The sequence below is a fragment of the Babesia bigemina genome (assembly GCF_000981445.1).
Source record: "Babesia bigemina genome assembly Bbig001, chromosome : II".
In the NCBI taxonomy this organism is placed as follows: domain Eukaryota; phylum Apicomplexa; class Aconoidasida; order Piroplasmida; family Babesiidae; genus Babesia; species Babesia bigemina.
Window position 1 is genome coordinate 239764 of NC_027217.1, and position 16239 is coordinate 256002.

General features: G+C 58.9%; 8 protein-coding genes across 8 annotated transcripts; 4 read left to right on the forward strand and 4 right to left on the reverse strand.

Moving 5' to 3' along the window:
- Positions 1-113: 113 nt before the first annotated feature.
- On the reverse strand, positions 114-1348 carry BBBOND_0200820 (hypothetical protein, conserved; the record flags this gene model as incomplete). Its single annotated transcript, XM_012911657.1, has 4 exons — positions 114-438; positions 478-621; positions 660-1240; positions 1319-1348. 4 exons carry the CDS (start codon positions 1346-1348, stop codon positions 114-116), a joined length of 1080 nt encoding a protein of 359 aa, XP_012767111.1.
- A 360-nt stretch (positions 1349-1708) lies between these two features.
- Positions 1709-2382, reverse strand: BBBOND_0200830 (hypothetical protein, conserved; the record flags this gene model as incomplete). Its single annotated transcript, XM_012911658.1, has 4 exons — positions 1709-1785; positions 1830-1941; positions 1979-2064; positions 2103-2382. The coding sequence occupies 4 exons, from the start codon at positions 2380-2382 to the stop codon at positions 1709-1711; spliced, it is 555 nt and encodes a 184-aa protein (XP_012767112.1).
- A 656-nt stretch (positions 2383-3038) lies between these two features.
- BBBOND_0200840 (periodic tryptophan protein 2-like protein, putative) lies at positions 3039-6648 on the forward strand (the record flags this gene model as incomplete). Its single annotated transcript, XM_012911659.1, has 9 exons — positions 3039-3111; positions 3490-3642; positions 3680-4273; positions 4311-4387; positions 4431-4628; positions 4664-4975; positions 5016-5324; positions 5361-5522; positions 5560-6648. The coding sequence occupies 9 exons, from the start codon at positions 3039-3041 to the stop codon at positions 6646-6648; spliced, it is 2967 nt and encodes a 988-aa protein (XP_012767113.1).
- Positions 6649-7636: 988 nt separating this feature from the next.
- Positions 7637-8908, forward strand: BBBOND_0200850 (hypothetical protein, conserved; the record flags this gene model as incomplete). Its single annotated transcript, XM_012911660.1, has 1 exon — positions 7637-8908. The coding sequence occupies one exon, from the start codon at positions 7637-7639 to the stop codon at positions 8906-8908; it is 1272 nt and encodes a 423-aa protein (XP_012767114.1).
- A 125-nt stretch (positions 8909-9033) lies between these two features.
- BBBOND_0200860 (hypothetical protein, conserved) lies at positions 9034-12492 on the forward strand (the record flags this gene model as incomplete). The annotated part of the gene is made up of 2 exons (XM_012911661.1): positions 9034-12140; positions 12177-12492. The coding sequence occupies 2 exons, from the start codon at positions 9034-9036 to the stop codon at positions 12490-12492; spliced, it is 3423 nt and encodes a 1140-aa protein (XP_012767115.1).
- Positions 12463-14283, reverse strand: BBBOND_0200870 (membrane protein, putative; the record flags this gene model as incomplete). Its single annotated transcript, XM_012911662.1, has 1 exon — positions 12463-14283. One exon carries the CDS (start codon positions 14281-14283, stop codon positions 12463-12465), a length of 1821 nt encoding a protein of 606 aa, XP_012767116.1.
- A 441-nt stretch (positions 14284-14724) lies between these two features.
- Positions 14725-15110, forward strand: BBBOND_0200880 (30S ribosomal protein S6; the record flags this gene model as incomplete). The annotated part of the gene is made up of 2 exons (XM_012911663.1): positions 14725-14876; positions 14912-15110. 2 exons carry the CDS (start codon positions 14725-14727, stop codon positions 15108-15110), a joined length of 351 nt encoding a protein of 116 aa, XP_012767117.1.
- A 242-nt stretch (positions 15111-15352) lies between these two features.
- On the reverse strand, positions 15353-15707 carry BBBOND_0200890 (60S ribosomal protein L44 protein, putative; the record flags this gene model as incomplete). Its single annotated transcript, XM_012911664.1, has 2 exons — positions 15353-15457; positions 15495-15707. 2 exons carry the CDS (start codon positions 15705-15707, stop codon positions 15353-15355), a joined length of 318 nt encoding a protein of 105 aa, XP_012767118.1.
- Between the last annotated feature and the right edge of the window lie 532 nt (positions 15708-16239).

Genomic DNA, 16239 nt, shown 5'->3' on the forward strand with positions numbered 1-16239 from the left:
CAACGGTCGCCCATATCGAGCGCTCCCATCTCGCACATTAACCAGCTGCTTATGCAATCGAAGACACGCACGGTTACTGCTAACAATAATCACCTATGTCGAGTTGAAGCTTCCTAAATCGCCGAGAGCTGCTCGAAGTCGCCATGGTTATGGGTGTTCCACCTTGGAGGAACCGTGGTCGGCAGCAGCCAGTCGTCGTCCTGGGCTCCGCTCAGCTCGTATATCCTCGCAGTTAGCTGCCGTATGTCATCACGCATCTCCTGGTAGCTTTCGTATGCCTGGTTCGTCTTCTCTAATGTGTATATGGCCGCCTTGTACGTCTTGTTCCTGCGTACATGCGTGAGCCGCAGCCACTTGGCAGGGGAATTTCTGCGGAATGTCGCGTCGTATATGACGCGTGCGATGGTCGCAATGTGATCGCGGAACTTGATAAAATCTCTGCATGCGTATATGCTTTCTGGGTTTGGCGGCACCTACCCCGGTTCGACAAATATAATGGCTTTAGGCCTGCTTTCGGAGACTTTTCCGAGCGCGGTGGAGAAACTGTCGAACATTTCGACAACGGCAGGCGATATTCTCGGGTTTTCATCCCAGTTCAGGGTGGACACGCTGCCAGTAAGCCTAAGATTACGATGTTTCCGCGACTGCCACGATCTTACCTGCACGTTATGTAGTCTAGCGTGCTCTTCGCCAGCACCAAGGTTACAGACCCCGCGGTTAACCTCGGCGTATACCTGTCTGCCGGGATGATAACCTCAGCGTTGCACGAGCCGTCGGAGTTGAAGTAGTTGATGCTGGTTGCACGAAGGAACTCGACATTGTCAGCGAGGTCCGATGCTTCTTCGCTTTCATGAGTGCGAGCTCGCAGATTGATCGCCTCTAGAATGCTGTCTCCACTGAACTCTACCCCAGTGTACGACCCAAAGTTTTTGAATGCTCGTTGCAGGTCCCAGATCAGGGGGTGTTTTCCGTGCCCGACCTCCATTATGAAGTCACGACTGTCGACCAAGGGCGGCGAGCGTATCCGCCTGATGGCGCTATATATCATGGAGACAGCTTCCTTTGCGTTGACTCCTGAGAACGGTTCATCGGACTGCCTTCGATCGCTGTAGAACATATCCCAGGCCTTAGCCTCGTCTTCCACTCGGAACGAATCCAGATCGCTGCCATCATCGTCGTCATATTCCACCGGCTCTACTATCACTGGTCGCTTCCGCTTGCGCAGCGAGTAGGAGCAGTTCTGCCATGTACATGAGCGGTTGTTTCACGAATCAGCCACGATGCCATGGCGCTACACATAAGCTGCAATTAAACGTACATTGGTGATAGCAGCTTCATTGTCATCCATCGGGTCTCCGCTCCGCCGTTTTGGCTGATAGAAGTGGCTGAGAATCCTTGTCGTCCAACGAGTGGAATCTCGTTCCCCCTTTAGACACCAACGCGTCCAGAAATGGCCCCGTCTCAGCGGCAATATGTTGCCCAACACGGCGACGTTTGCCACGCCTCCACGCCTGCGACGGGTTGCATTCCCGCCGTAGCCAGTCAGCGCGGGTGGCGCCTCACTAGGCGCTCGGTGAGGACCCAAAGAGCAACGGAAAGGCGCACATAAAATTCAAAATACAAAAGCTACCACAGGTACTAATTTTAGGGTTTTATAATGGCAAACTTTGGCCATGAAAGTTCGGGAAGGAGTTTGCGCAATGGCTTGCTAGCCTTCGTTGGACAGCGCACCGAGCTGTTCCAGGCGGTCTTCCAATTCTTGCTTTAGTTTTTCGTCGTCAGCTTCTGCAGGCATTGTTTAGCAAGCTTCCATCGGTATCGGTGCTTACCGTTCGGGCCTTGGCCGTCGTTTTCGACGTTGCTGGTGGTATCTCCCAGGATCTCGCTGGTCTCCTTTACGCCGTCGTTGTAGTAGGTTCCATTTGAGTCTTCGGACGGTGGCTGCGTTTGGCATGAGCAGGTATTATTGCCCAACTACCTCTACAGTAAGCTCCCCTGGAGGGAGTTCGCCCGTCTCCTGCAGCCTTTCACGCTCGGCTGCAATTTCCGATTCCGGCAGAGGCTCTGCGACACTGTTTGAGTGCACACCACTCGCCAAATACCTCTGATGAGCTGCTCCACCTCTCCGATGTTGTCGACGTCTTCATGCTGGCTGTCCTCGACGACGGTCATGGCGTTCTCCTCGTTGGTAGGCAGCCTAGGCTGCGTGCCCGGCTCAGGTTGCGATGGAATTGGGAAGACGAATACGTCGTACGAGGGTACCATGGCCGCGTGCTGCTCTGCGGCCGGCTTCGGCGACCGGTGATGTGTAAGTGCCGCTGCCATGAGCAGCGCTGTCTGGGCGCAGAGCACCCATCTGAAGAGTGTCAGAGCCACGAACATGGCCATAGTATGCTGTGTGTAAGGTTTGTTGTGTTATTGTCGGCATCAGGCAAACGACATCACCGGCAACACCATCATCCCGGCGCTGCAAGGCCACACACACACGCCGATGACTCCCGCGCGTCCCTACACATCTCGTTGTAAGCGTAATACCAACCCTAGAATGGGAAAGAGGCAGATGTATATAAGGCACAGTAGGTCACACATAAGCCACCTACGGGGATCGAACCCGTGACCTTCGGTTTACAAGACCGATGCACTACCACTGTGCTAAAGTGGCGACTCCGGGGGTGCCTATTTTTAATTTAGGAGTCGCATTTTGAGCGCCCAACTAGCGTCGTTCCGTGCACCGAAAGCGGCACTGGAGCTGCGGACGTCAACCGGTTTTGTTATTTTAATTTTCCTAGTTATTGCCTGCGCACTAAACCGAAAATTGGTGACCTAGTGGCAGGCACATTGTCTACGTAGCTTAGCAACGCTTGGCGTGTGTTATTTATCTGGATTCCACGTATTGGCGCCGTATGACAGGTAATTATATGATTTCTGTGATGCGCCAGATGAACCTGTGGACGTAATGTGGAGGTCGGTTCCACCACAGCGTGTCTTCTGCGGGATCTAGACCCGAATCCACCGCCGGCAACGCAACGATCGCAACAATGAGTGCCTACACTCTCGCCGACATCTGCGGCGCGCCTTACACCGGTGGGCGCATATGCTTCAGCCCTGATGGTACGTCAATACATCCATGTTGCGTAGTCGTGTTCTGTACTCGTGGTTAGTGGCAATCCTGGCAGTATGCGTCAACTGTAGCTACGCGGGACTTTCATTTGGCCGTGTTGCGTGTTCTGTTAGCGTCGAACAGTCTGACTGACTGATTCACTCAAACCAACATCGCTGTATGCCCACTGCACTCCATGTGATCTGATGGCTTGGTTGACTTCAATGACGTATCGCTTTTTCACAACCCATAATTGTGCATCTCCCCAACTGCTTTTATATATTGCAACGAGCGTGGATTTTGGCATGATGTGCATTGAGAATGATATTACTGTCGTGGTTATTGCGTTCAATGTTGCTTTTGCAATTCGGTTTTGTAACGTTGTGCAGGCGGCTGCATTTTGGCCCCCGTGGGCAACCGTATCACGGTGTACGACCTGCAAACGAGCAAAAGCACCACGTTATCATCGCAAACACGGTCCGACATTGCCATTGTGTCGTACCATCCGACTCTGCCTCTGGCGATCCTCATCGACTGCCACGGTACTTTGCGTTTTGTCGCAACGTTCACAGGCCGCAGGCTACGGGTACATTTTAAATTTACTACGAGATCGCATCCTGCATCGTCTGCAGTTCAAGTCGTCGAGCACCGTCGCCACGGCGAAGAACAAGGCGTCGATATTGCCCGCGAACGAATCGCAACGCCTGGTGCGTGACGCGGCCTTCAGCCCTGACGCCAGGTTCTTCGCGGTCGCCGTGGGCCGTAAACTGTGCATCTGGAGGGCCCCGGAGGAGCACCTGTCGTGGCGCATGACGCTGCACCGCGAGTTGACTGGCCACATGGATGCCATCTCCAGCATCGACTGGTCTAGCGACTCGCGGTTCATCTGCACTGCGTCCGCAGACATGACAGTCCGTCTGTGGTCCGTGAACCCCATCGAGGGTTTCGTTCCGTGCGCGTTCGTGGACCACCGTCGGTCGGTGAAGGGCGCGTTTTTCTCGCGCGACATGGGCCGGATATTCGCGGTGTCGAAGGAGGGCGTGATAATCGTGTGGAAGGCCGCTGACGAAGGCAGCCCCGAGAACGCGAACGCCGCCAAGCCCATCGGCCGCAACAAGGCTAGGGCCCGTAAGGCCTCTGCGGAGGGCGGCGCGGAAGCCGCCGCCACTAGCGGTATGCATCTTTGTCTGTTGGGCCTAACTGTGCGCAGGCGCTGCCGTCGACATAGCCACGGCAGTGTGGGTCAAGGAGACCCAAGCGTACTGCAACCAAGCTAAGAACACAGTGGTACGTGGTGCTTTTTGGTTTCATCTGACCCAATGCGCAACAGGTGTCCCGCGTTTCCTTCAACAAGAACACCAACCTCGTGGTGATCGGTTTCACCGGCGGTCTGTTCGGCCTGTACAAGTTCCCGACGCTGGACTCGATATACACTCTGCGGATCGGCAACGAGCTCCCCGTGGTGGACTCGGTCGACGTGTCCACCGACGGTGATTGGCTGGGTTTGGCATGCTCCGAGACCGGGACCGTAAGTGCCCCTTTCCGCCGTCTTTCAGCGCGCAGATCGTCGTGTGGGAGTGGAAGAGCGAGACCTTCGTGATGAAGCAGCAGGGCCACCACAGCGGCGTGCGGTGCGTGGCCTTCTCCACTGGCGGCGGTGACGCCATAAAGCTGGGCGGGGTCGTGGACAAGGAGCTGCGAACGGACGTCGACCAGAACTATTCCGGCAACAACCTCGGCCTAGGTAGCCGCTACGTCGTCGCCACCGGCGGTTTTGATGGGAAGGTGAAGTTGTGGGACAGCAACAGCGGCCTGTGTTTCGTGACATTCGATGAGCACACGGCGTCCGTCGAGGCCGTCTGCTTCACCCCGCAGGTACGATCCCCCGATCCCCCCCGAGTTCACCTCTGATCAGGCCAACGCCGTCATAACAGCGTCCCTGGACGGCACCGTCCGCGCGTTCGACCTGCTGCGTTACCGGAACTTCCGCACCCTCACGGCGTCGAGGGTGCAGTTCATCTCCGTGGCGTGCGACTCGTCAGGCAGCATAGTGTGCGCGGGATCGCGCGGCGACGCGAACTCCGTGTTCATCTGGAGCCTGCAGAGCGGCAAGCTGCTGGACGAGTTGCACGGGCACAGCTCCGCGGTGACCAGCGTGGCATTCCACCCGAGCCTGGCCTTCTCCGGCTTCTTGGTGTCTGCGTCGTGGGACAAATTCATCAACGTGAGTGCCGCTAAGCGCGTGGTCTATAGTGCGCAGGTCTGGAACATCTACGGGCGAGCTGACAAGGGAGGTGCCACGGAGCCCCTGCTCAACTCGTCCAGCGTGGTGGCCATCGCGTTCGACCCGCGTGACAACAACATCCTGGCCGCTGCCGTTTTGTGCGGCAACATCTTGTTCTGGGATCTGGACAACAGCGAGGTTCGTTTTGCCACCGCGTTTCTAACAGCCGCCGCAGCAAATCGGCAGCATCGACGGTCTCCGCGACCTGCAGACCGGGCGGGACCCTACGGAGTTCTTCGCCGCTAACAACAGCCGTGGCGTGCGTGGTCACAAGGGCGACTTACAGGCGGGTCTGAATCGCAACCAGCACTTCAACTCGATCGCTTACGCGTCGAGCGGGCGTATGCTGATCGCCGGTTCGCGCAACTCTGCGCACGTGTGCGTGTACAACACGGAATCGTACTCGCTGCTGTACTCGCTGACGCTGACCCGTAACCGCTCGTTCACCGGCATAAACCGCGAGCTGAATTCGCGCTACATGACCGAGTACGGTAGTTCGCTACAGGAGTGGGACCTTTCTGATGACGAGGAGGTTGCGGAGGGCGCCGCCGAGCGCCGTCGCATCCAGTCCCACTACGCGCTTCCCGGCGTGCAGCAGGGCGAGCTGAGCCGTAAATCGCGCCGTTTCCACGTGTGGTGCGTGTCGTGCGCCCCTGACGGCAGGCAGTTCGCCGCGGCCACGTCGCACGGCCTGTACGTGTACTCCGTGGACGCGTACATCAAGACTCCAAACTACGTGAACGAGGTGCTGAAGTCGGTGGGATCTTTCCAGCCGCAGCTGCTGACGAAGAACGTGACCACTGGCAACGTGCTATCTGCGCTGGAGGCCGGCGAGTACAGCCGCGCGTTCGTCCTAGCGCTTGCGCTGAACGACTTCAACACGCTGCTGCGGTGCTACGAGAGCGTGCCAATCGGCTCTATCGGCCAGGTGGTGGCTTCAGTGGCCCCGGAGTTCGTCTGCGTCTGCCTGAACTTCATTCGCGCCGTGCTGAGCCCGGACTCCCCCTGTGGGACTGTGCACTTGCAGTGGCACCTGCTGTGGCTGGAGGAGATCTTCAGCATCCACATGCACACCCTCGGCGGCCTGGACGGTTCCGGCGGCGCGAAGAGCATCGCCCCCGTGGGCCAGATGGACATGCGGACGATGCTGCTGCTGCTGCTGCGCCAACTGCGTCAGACCAAGGCGACGGTCTCGGGAGTGCTGAGCTCTAACGCGCACACCGTGGGTTACCTGGCGTCGCTCGCCGGACGCAACATCGATTGAATAGTGCTGGGGCGCTGTCGTGTTTAGCGTGTTGCGTTGGGCCGCCCGATGTCTGCGTCGGCAGGTCACACATTGCTAATTCAGCACCATCCGCGCATTGAGCGCGCTGTCCGCATGTCGAGAATCGCCTCGCCTGTTGAGACAGCCGGTCGACGGCGGTGCCGCGCGGTGTGTATGCGGGCACACATGCCCACAGGGCGTCGAAACACATACCGCCGCGTCAGGCAAAGATCTGGAAGTGGAAAATCCCGCGGTCCGATGCGCTTGGCTGCGGCTGGGTGTCGTCTCTGCGTCCCGGCATACCGCGGCCTTGCGACGCACGTGGCGCATTTGCCGTCTAAAAATATGTGCTGCGGCGGCCTCAGGCGCTGCTAAAAATTGCGTGCAGTGATCCGGCATCGGCTGGTTAGCGGTCGGGCGTGGCCACGGACGCCGGGCCGTTTGCGTGCGGTATCCGCTGTACCCGTGTTTGCAGATGCGGACACTGGCGGCACGGACAGCACCGCGAAAAATTCGGAGGTGTACGTCGTGCGCCCGTGCGGACATTAGTCACTACTTTCATTTAGCGCTGAGTTCTTTGCTTGGTCGTGGTTCGGTGCATTAGCGCGCGGTGTTGTGCAGGTGCTGGTTCGTCGCTTGGTAGTGGGTTTCCGACAGTGTGTAAGGTCGGCGGCAGCAGGTCGGGTGTTTTTTTCACGCAGCGTTTCCGTTTGTCGCCCTAGGCTTGCCGTGCCGACTAGGGTCTTTTTCCATCGTACCTTGGGGTGCGTAACGGGGAATCACGAACCGCCGTTTGTGTAAGCGCGCGCCTGTCCAGAGACAGCCCCGCTGTGCGTTATCGACCGCTTTTTGCGTTTTCCACCGCGAGGTGTAGGTGCACGGGCGTTTGTCTGCCGGCTGTGTGCCGGTCCAGCGCCGCTGCGAGCAAGGTGGATGTTTCGGCGTTTGCCGTTTTGAATGTAGTGTAACCTTCGGAGAAGTTAAAGCAATGAAGACGGATATGTCGGCGTATGGGAAACCGGGTTATGAGTCTCAGCTGCTTAACAGGCAGGTGACGTCGCGCAAGGCGCTGTATGGCGGCGACGGCAATTATTCGCAGCTCATGTCGAGTATCTCCACGATTGTGGATGAGGATGAGCAGAGTCTGTTGAGTGTGGTGTTGGAAACATTTTCAGGTTCCGCGAGGGAAGGCACGAATTACCCCGAGCAGTATTCAGACAGCAATTTCGGGTGTGGCTACGCACAAAAGCCCGTGCTGGATTCCGTGGCGGTGAACGACCCCTTCGCCGAGTTATATCCGGTGGATTCTTTTCCCCTGTCTGAGCCTGTGTGTCAGGGCGAGCAGGGTTTCCGGTGGAGCTTGTCGTCCCCCAGCAGCTGCTTCGGCACCGAGAAGGCGCAGCTGTACGAGCGTCTGTTCGACTCGTACATCACGCTGTTCAACGCCGAGGACTCTGCGGCGGACGTACCTGCTTCCGCGGATGTGCCACGTGCAGGTGCGCAACCCTTGTCTCCAGCGTGGGAGGCGATGGAAGCGCTGCGTGGATTCGACGGCCTCAGCATCTCCGAGCGCCCCGCAGTCGGCGGGCCGCGTGAGAGCCGTCGCAAGGCTGAGCCAACAAATGTAGTGGACAAGAGCAAGAGTCTCTGGAAGAGGAAACGCAGCAAGTTCAAGACGCTCGAAAAGAGGGCGATAGCGCCGTTAACCGGCAACGATTTTCAAGAAGCAATGGAGTTTTTAAAGCAGATTGTGGAGTCGCTTTACCGCGACCAGATGCCCCCGACTTTTTTCAACGTACGCAGTCGCTTCGTGGAGTTCGACACTAAGAACATTCCGGTGGAGCACATCATGAACATCTGTCAGCGCCGCCCGGACGTGTTCCGCGTGGAGACGAACGACGCGCTGAACCAGACGTACATCTACTTTGTCAAGCCTCCGAGCTACTTCACGAAGTGGATAGACCGCAACGACCTGACTGACGTCTATCCTGAGGCGATGTGGGACAAGTTCCTGGACTTTTTGGTCGAGCTGGTGAATAACCCCGACCACGTGATGCCCGTATTCCCTGGCAGCATTTACGGTACGGCTAAGGTGTTCCAGAAGCTGGAGCTCGAGTTTTTCGAGGGCATGACGCTGGGCGTGCTCTGCCACGTGGTTCAGCTGGCCGTTCGCGTGCGCAAGCTGCTGATGTACGAGCTCAAGACCCTGAAGCCTAACCTGCTTGCAATTCTGCAGGCGTGCATCAAGCGGTCTAAATGAAGTTCTTTTCCTAATCTATTTACGCTACATCTGTGCTTTGCTGTTTGTGGCATGTTTGGGCGTCCGGTGGTGTATGCGCGTCCGCCGCGTCGTGCATTCGCAACTTCGCCGTCGCACATTTAACCATGGATGAGGGACAGTTGATTGAGGCACTTCCGCGGCTCGAAAAGGCCAAGGATGACGCCAATGTGTTGTACCGCGAGCGCCGTTTCAAGGCCGCCGCGCAGGCCTACACACAGCTCGTGGCCGAGATTCTGGCCGTGGAGCCGTCGGCCGCCAATGTCGCCGCGCTGTCGGCCGCTGCGAAGGAGGCGTCAGTGAAGGACGAGAACGTTTCGCGTCTGCTGGCCACCCTGCTCTCCAATGCAGCTCTGTGCTACTACCAGGAGCAGTCCATCGACAAGGCGTCGGAGCTCTGGGAGGCGTGCCTGTCCGTGGACGCCTACAACTACAAGGCGGCGTACAACCTCGCGCAGTGCCACGTGGCCCGCAAGGAGCTGAAGAAGGCGCTGGAGCTGGTTGCGCGCTGCCAGAACATCGCGCTGACGAAGGGCATGAACAACACCAAGTCGCTGCCGCACGCCGAGCTGATGCAGCGCATAGGCTCCACCGTGGAGCGCGATTACGACGAGCGCCAGGGCTACAGCGGGAACGATGCGATTTTCGCTGCGCTGGAGTCCGGGCAGTCCGTGCGTGACAACCTGGAGAAGTTGAGCATGCAGAGCCGCACCGAGACCGCGCGCAACCGCGTGATCCCCCGCCTCATAAAGGTCATCAAAGGCGCGACGGACGTGGTGAAGCACGCGTCGACCCACGCCGACACTTGGGGCACGATCCACGTGCTGCTGCAGGACGTGGGTTCTGCGACCGAGGCGGAGCTGCTGTCGCAGCTGTCGTCGGGTTTGTCCGAGCACTCGCTGGACCTTGTGAGCTACGGAAAGGAGGTGATGAAATGCATCGAGAACAACCGGTCAGCTGCGAAATCGCTGTACGCTGTGGCGTTCCAGTTCGGCCGCGTGTGCTACCACCTGGGCAGCACCGCGTCGCTGGAGGCGCTGTGCAGCATCGTGGAGCGCGTCGAGCCCGAGCTGGAGCAGCGCATCTACTCGTGCGTGTACCAGTACTTCTCGCGTCCGCGCCACGACGAGAAGCGCGCTGTGGACGGGCACTTCAGCACCGTGCTGAGCCGGCTGCTGGAGACGATGCTGGGCCAGTGCGAGCTGGGCTGCCCCAACGAGAGGCGCGACACCATCGAGCGCGTGCTGGTGTCCATCTTCGTGATGGCCCCCACCCGCTTCGCGATTTCCGAGGAGACCCTGAACGGCGTGATAACGCGTCTGCTGAGCGCCTACGTCGCGTTCGCGCCGGACCCAGCGCTGTCCAACTGCCTGCTGCAGTCGCAGTGGTACATGGCGATGCGTTGCCTGCACGTGTCCAACAAGTCGCTGTTCAAGGAGTACATGCTGACCGGCGGTCTGGTGCCCCCGCTGATCGGTAACTTCATGATCGTGGGGTGGGAGGAGGCGAGCATGTCGCAGCTGCGTCTGTTTTCGAGCGAGGTGATTGTGTTCTGCATGGACTACATGGAGCTGCGTCAGCAGGTTGTGGAGACCAAGGTGAACGAGCAGACTCTGGTTGAGTTTTTGCGGCACGACGTGGGCTTCGCGAAGTTCTTGGGCAAGCTCGTCGAGCGTGACGGCGAGATCGAGGAGTACTGCCGCAAGGGGAAATTCGAGTTCAAGAGCCCGCTGATTTCCGACATGGAGCGGTCACTGCACGAGTTCAAGCTGCTGATCCTTTCCAAGCTGGCGGTGCACTCCACCGAGGTGATGCGTCAGATCTGCGACGCCTTCGAAGTCATGGGCATGGTTCCGCTGGCGATCGTGGCCAACCTGATCGACGGTTACCGCGTGGACCTACTGATCGACTCGCTGTCGTTCTTGACCCTGCACGGCGAGGCGAAGGAGGACGTGGTGGTGGACATGCTGCTGCCGGTGCTGCGGTGGTCGGAGTCGAGCGCGGACTGCAAGGACCGCACGTTTTACATGGTGTGCCAGACCCTGGCTAACCTCACTCGTTCTCGCAGCCACCGCGACAACTTCAACAGGGACCCGAGCACCGGCGCCATGTACGACGAGGCGCAAATCTCTGCTCTGCGCGAGGCGTACGAGAAGCTGCCCGCCGCCAGCCGCCCCAAGTCCAACGGCGAGTACGACGAGGGCAGCGAAGAGCTGGCCGAGCGCAGCCGCAAGGCGATTCTGTCGCTGCACGACGACGTGCCGGGGCTGCTGATAAACCTCGCACGGAAGGCGTCTCCCGACAATGCCGAGACCGACTCTTCCGAGTCCGGCAAGAGCGGCTCGGCGTCGCGTTACGACTCCGCCGCGTACCTGGTGATTCTGGAGACGCTGCACAACGTGACGGCGCCGCGTGCCACTCGTGGTAAGATGCATACCGCCGGTGCGCTGCGGTTCTTTTTGAACGCCGCCAGCAACTCCGCGCACCAGAAGAGCAAGCGTTCGCGCTACTTCACGCAGTCTGTCGCCCAAATCTGCATGTCTTCCGACCCGAGGAACCTGTCGTACCGTGACGCACTTGACGCGTGTGGCCTGCTGGTGAAGCTGCTCCGCGACGACAGCGAGCTGCTGCAGTACGAGGCCGCGCTGGGCCTGACGAACCTGCTCGCCGTGGACGACAGCGTCCGTCAGCGCGTGTGGAAGGTCGGCGGGTGGGACGCCCTGGGCGCGCTGCTGTCGTCGGACAACGCGCTGCTGAAGGCCGCCGGCCTCGAGGGCTGGTGCAACTTCGCCAACGATTCCGGTTGCGTGACCTCCCACATCTACAGCAAGCTGTCCGACCTGCTGGACGATGAGGAGCGTCGCATCCGTAAGGAGAGCGAGGCCGAGAATCCCGCCGATAGCGCCGGCGATGGTGGCAGCGACGACGAGGAGGGCGATCAAACTACCGACGCTAACGTCAAGACCACCGCCTCTGACGTCCAAACCACCGACGCTAACGTCAAGACCACCGCCTCTGACGTCCAAACCACCGACTCTGACAACCAGGCTACTGATAACGACGCCCAAACCACCGATACCGACAAGGCTGAGGAAGCCGCCGCCTCAAGCGACTGTCTCAAGAAGGTGCCCATTCTACAAATGCACGACATTAACGTGATGTTGATGTTCGCGGCCGACACTTCGGACCTGCGCTGTGCCAAGGCGAGCACTGGGTATGTTACATAGTATACTGCTTCATTTGACATCAGGGCGCTTGCTCACCTGAGCAACGACGTGCGCGTGGCGGGCTACCTGCCGCTCTGCAGCAAGTTCGACCGCCTGATCGTGGCCGCCGACAGCCTGGAGGACCGCGACGCGCTGCAGCGCGTGTTCACGATCTTCAACCACGTGCAGCAGGGCCACGAGGTGGGTGAGTCCGCTGCGCGCGAGTACGTCGCGAAGGTGAAGCGCGACATCCGTGCGTGCACGGAGCGCAACATGCCTAAGATGAAAGCCTGCGGCCTCCTCGATCTCGCTGAGGAGGTGCTGCGTCACTCAGACATTACAGACAATTCGATCGCGTAGCGCGTAATACTTTGGTCTCCGGTGGTGCATGATGGCGACTCCGATGAGCATGAACATGATGGTGACGAACACGAAGAGGTCGAAGCGGTGCTGCAGCCCCAGCCAGACCAGTATGTCGCCCTCGAACATGAACTGCAGCGCGCTCTTGCGCTGGCTTTCCGGCAAAAAGGGTATCATGAGGCAGAACTGCGAGGGTACGCTGCAGACGAGGAATGCGCTGAGCGCTAGGCCGAGCGAGTTGTCCGTGAGCAGCCTCCGCTTCTGGAAGTACTGCGTGTTGAGCAGGATGCGGCAGAAGTCGAAGAAGTGGTCGAGGTTTGCGAGCGTGATGATCATGAGCAGCAGGGCGCTGATGCGCGAGAGCGTGAGGTCCAGGTATGAGGGCGGCTCGCTGCGCATGAGCACGTCGCTGATGAGTCGCCTGACGAAGTTGTCCTTGATGTAAAGGTGGTATACGTGGGCCATCACCTTGGTGGCGCCCTCGCGCGTGGCCGTCTCTGCGTAGGGCGCCTGGCTGATCTTGATGATGCGGTAGGACACCACCAGCACTGTGCGCACCGCCCATAGCACCTCGCAATAGCGCACCATTATGCGCAGCCTGCCGAACTTGCTATTCCAGAGCTGTCGGTGATGCCGTATGTCGAGCAGGTACGCGCGCTCCTGCCTTATATACGCCTGCAAGCGCATCAAGCCGTGAACCGAGTTCTGATTGGTTGCCTCCCGTACTGCCAAATCGGTGTGGCGCCACCACCGCCACGGGTTGCGCACCACGTTCGTGAGGTAACCGTTGACCCGCCGTAAGACGCTCCTGCATACACCTGTGGGCGCACCGGGTGCCTGCGCCTCTTCCGGGGCGTACGTGGCGCACGAAGGGTCGCTTGTGGCGTCCTGCGCTTCGGGCGCTGTGCTTATCGCTGGGGAGCTGTTCTGCTCCATGCGGTCCATGTAGTGGCTCGTGCGGAAGAACCCCGTGGGCTCTGCCTCAAACTCCTCGTCCTCACTCTCCTCCTCGCTGCACTCCGCCACGAGGCTGGCCAGCGGGTCGCGCTGCTTGAGTATCTCCTCCCTGAGGTGCTGTATGGCCATCGTGGCGTCCGCGATGCGGTTGTCCACCTGTGTGGTGGTGAGCACATCCTTGCGCGTGACGTATACGCGGTAGGGCACGTACACGCTCGTGAACCCCGTGAGCACGGCGATGAAGGCGAGTCCGAAGCCGCTCACGCCGAGCGCGTCTAATATGACGGTGGAGGTGTCAGCTTGGGTCTTCAGTACCAGCAGCTCGCTCAACATCGCCCGCGTGAACGCCCACGAAATACAGTTCCATACCAGCAGGAACAGCAGCACTCTGGAGATGCGGTGCACGGCTCGCAGCTCCGAGGTGATGTTGATGTACTTGTGGCATAGTCCGGCTGGCGCGAGGTAGAATATGATGATCTTGCATATGATGACGTCGGCCGCCCAGAGCAGGTCTAAGAAGCTTCGGTCCGAGTTGTCTGAGAGCAACACTTTGGTGCATATGATCAGCACGAATCCGAAGCAGGCGAGGAAGCTGAGTCCGAACGCGAATGCGCCGATCTTCCTGCGCGAGAGCAGGTCATGCTCCTCGATTTGCGATGCGATGTCTTCGACGATGATGTCATCCTGATAGGTAGCCGCCCTACCCGTGGAGTGCCCCAGGAGCGACCACTTGCGGCGCACCCGGAGGAAGATCTCCACGCCCAGCAGGCCGACCAGAAAGAGGAGTACGTGCACGGCCGATACTAGCAGCTTTCCTTGGCTCCAGTACGACATTGCAGCATCCCATGGTTAGCGAGTTCAGCGACGTTGGTTGTTTCTGCAGGCTTCCGCCCGCGATTTCGGTCGCCTCCCAGTTGTTGTCACCGGCGGTCGCGAGGTAGGCCTCCGGTGTGGCAGTTTCAGCGCCGCCGCCAAATCCACATCCCCTTAACGTGCAAACAAACACAATACTACATTACTGCTGACAAAATTTTACTCCTGTGTACGGTGCTGGGTGACATCGCGGACGTTCGCGTGAACTCGGGGTGCGGCCGTCGAACCCCTGAATGGCGTTAGGCAGCCACCCCCGCATTTAGCATTTGGCAATTACAGTGCGCGCGTGGTGTTGCCTGCGCACAGTTGTTGATGTGTTGCATATTGGTGGGTCTATGAGGGTGAGCGTGGCCGCGGTCTGAGTCTGATTGGCGAGGGCGCCAATCCGCGTTGCGTCGAATAATGGTGTTCTACGAGTCGTACCTGCTGTTTTCTAAGCACATCACGAACGAGGAGATCGCCGCTCTGGTCGCACATATCGGCAAGCTTGCCGCCAGCCACCACGGTTTGGTGCTGCGGACGCAGAGCCTCGGTCTGCGCTACACATCGCACAGGTTGGTGGCTCCACTGCGTCTGCACGAGCGTACAGGGTCCAGAAGCCTCGCCTGGGCCTGTTCTGGTACGGGAAGTACTACTACGTGGCGCTGGCCGCGAACCCTAAGGTGGTGCCCGGCCTGCACAAGCTCTACAACTCGAACGAGCACGTGCTGCGTCACATGACCCAGCGGATGCTGTACCGCACGAACCTGATCACAAGCCCGTACAGCCACCTGTACCAGAACCCGTAAACGCGCCCCCGCCGCCCACAGCCACGGGAATTGAACCGAGCCCTCCTAGTGGCAGGAGACCGCAGTCCGTCCTTTCTACGCCGGAATCGCCGTCGACCGAAACTGCCGCAGCGTACAACCGACGGCGGACTATAATCGCACCACTTTCACAACATGGCACGATGCTTAATGCGCCTGCGGGCTTTATGCAAAGATGTAACACGCTGCGCACATGGTAGCAATAACGATGAACCTTAGAGAGGTCAGTAGCTGGCGGAAGAGCCCTTGCTCTTTTTGTCACCACCGAGCTCGAAGGTCTTGCAACGCTTCAGCTTGGCGAAGTGCTTCTTCTTGCATACGGTGCACTCCTGCGGGGTGTGAGTGGCCCTATCGCCGCTGACTTACGAGCTTAAGCACGATCTTCTTGGTGGTCTTGGCCTTCTTCCTGAAGATGGGCTTGGTCTGACCACCGAAACCCGCTTGCTTCATGTCGTAACGCCTACGACCCTGCACGTGGACACTGTCTTTGCCCTTCTTGTACTGGGTGACCTTGTGGAGCTGGTGCTTCTTGCACTTGCCGGAGCAGAGCGTCCTCCTCGACTTCGGAATGTTCACCATTTTGACACCTGTGTGTTGTGAGCGGGTGGGTATGAACAGGAGGCCACGCCGGCGGGGACACTTCCGGACCTCCAGGCAACGAAACCACGCACGTACGGAACAATAACCACCGCTAATGCTTCAACATAAATTGCGGCAACAGCTTTCCGCAGAAACCTGCTCGGTTGCTCCGCAAACGTCATAACCACGTGCAACACCATAATACGGTGGACTCGGATTCCAGCGCAAACGTACCTGTTTCTACTCAAAATGATATAAATGAAGGTCTTTTGTTTGTGTTAAGCGTGCCAGCCTGGAACACGACGGCGAGCGCGCTTTGTGCTGTTGTGGCCCTGGCGCCGCGTCCCCATCACCGCAGCCTCCCATGTCCCGTTTCTAGCTCCGGGCGGCAATGCCATGTAGACTGATTTTTGATTAATACTGATATCATGTGTTTCGCTATTTTGCGGTTATGTGTGTTACATATCGGCTGTTCGAGGTGTTTCCGGCGTTTCGTCGCTCTTACGCTATTTATGTCTCCCTTTGGTGGTTC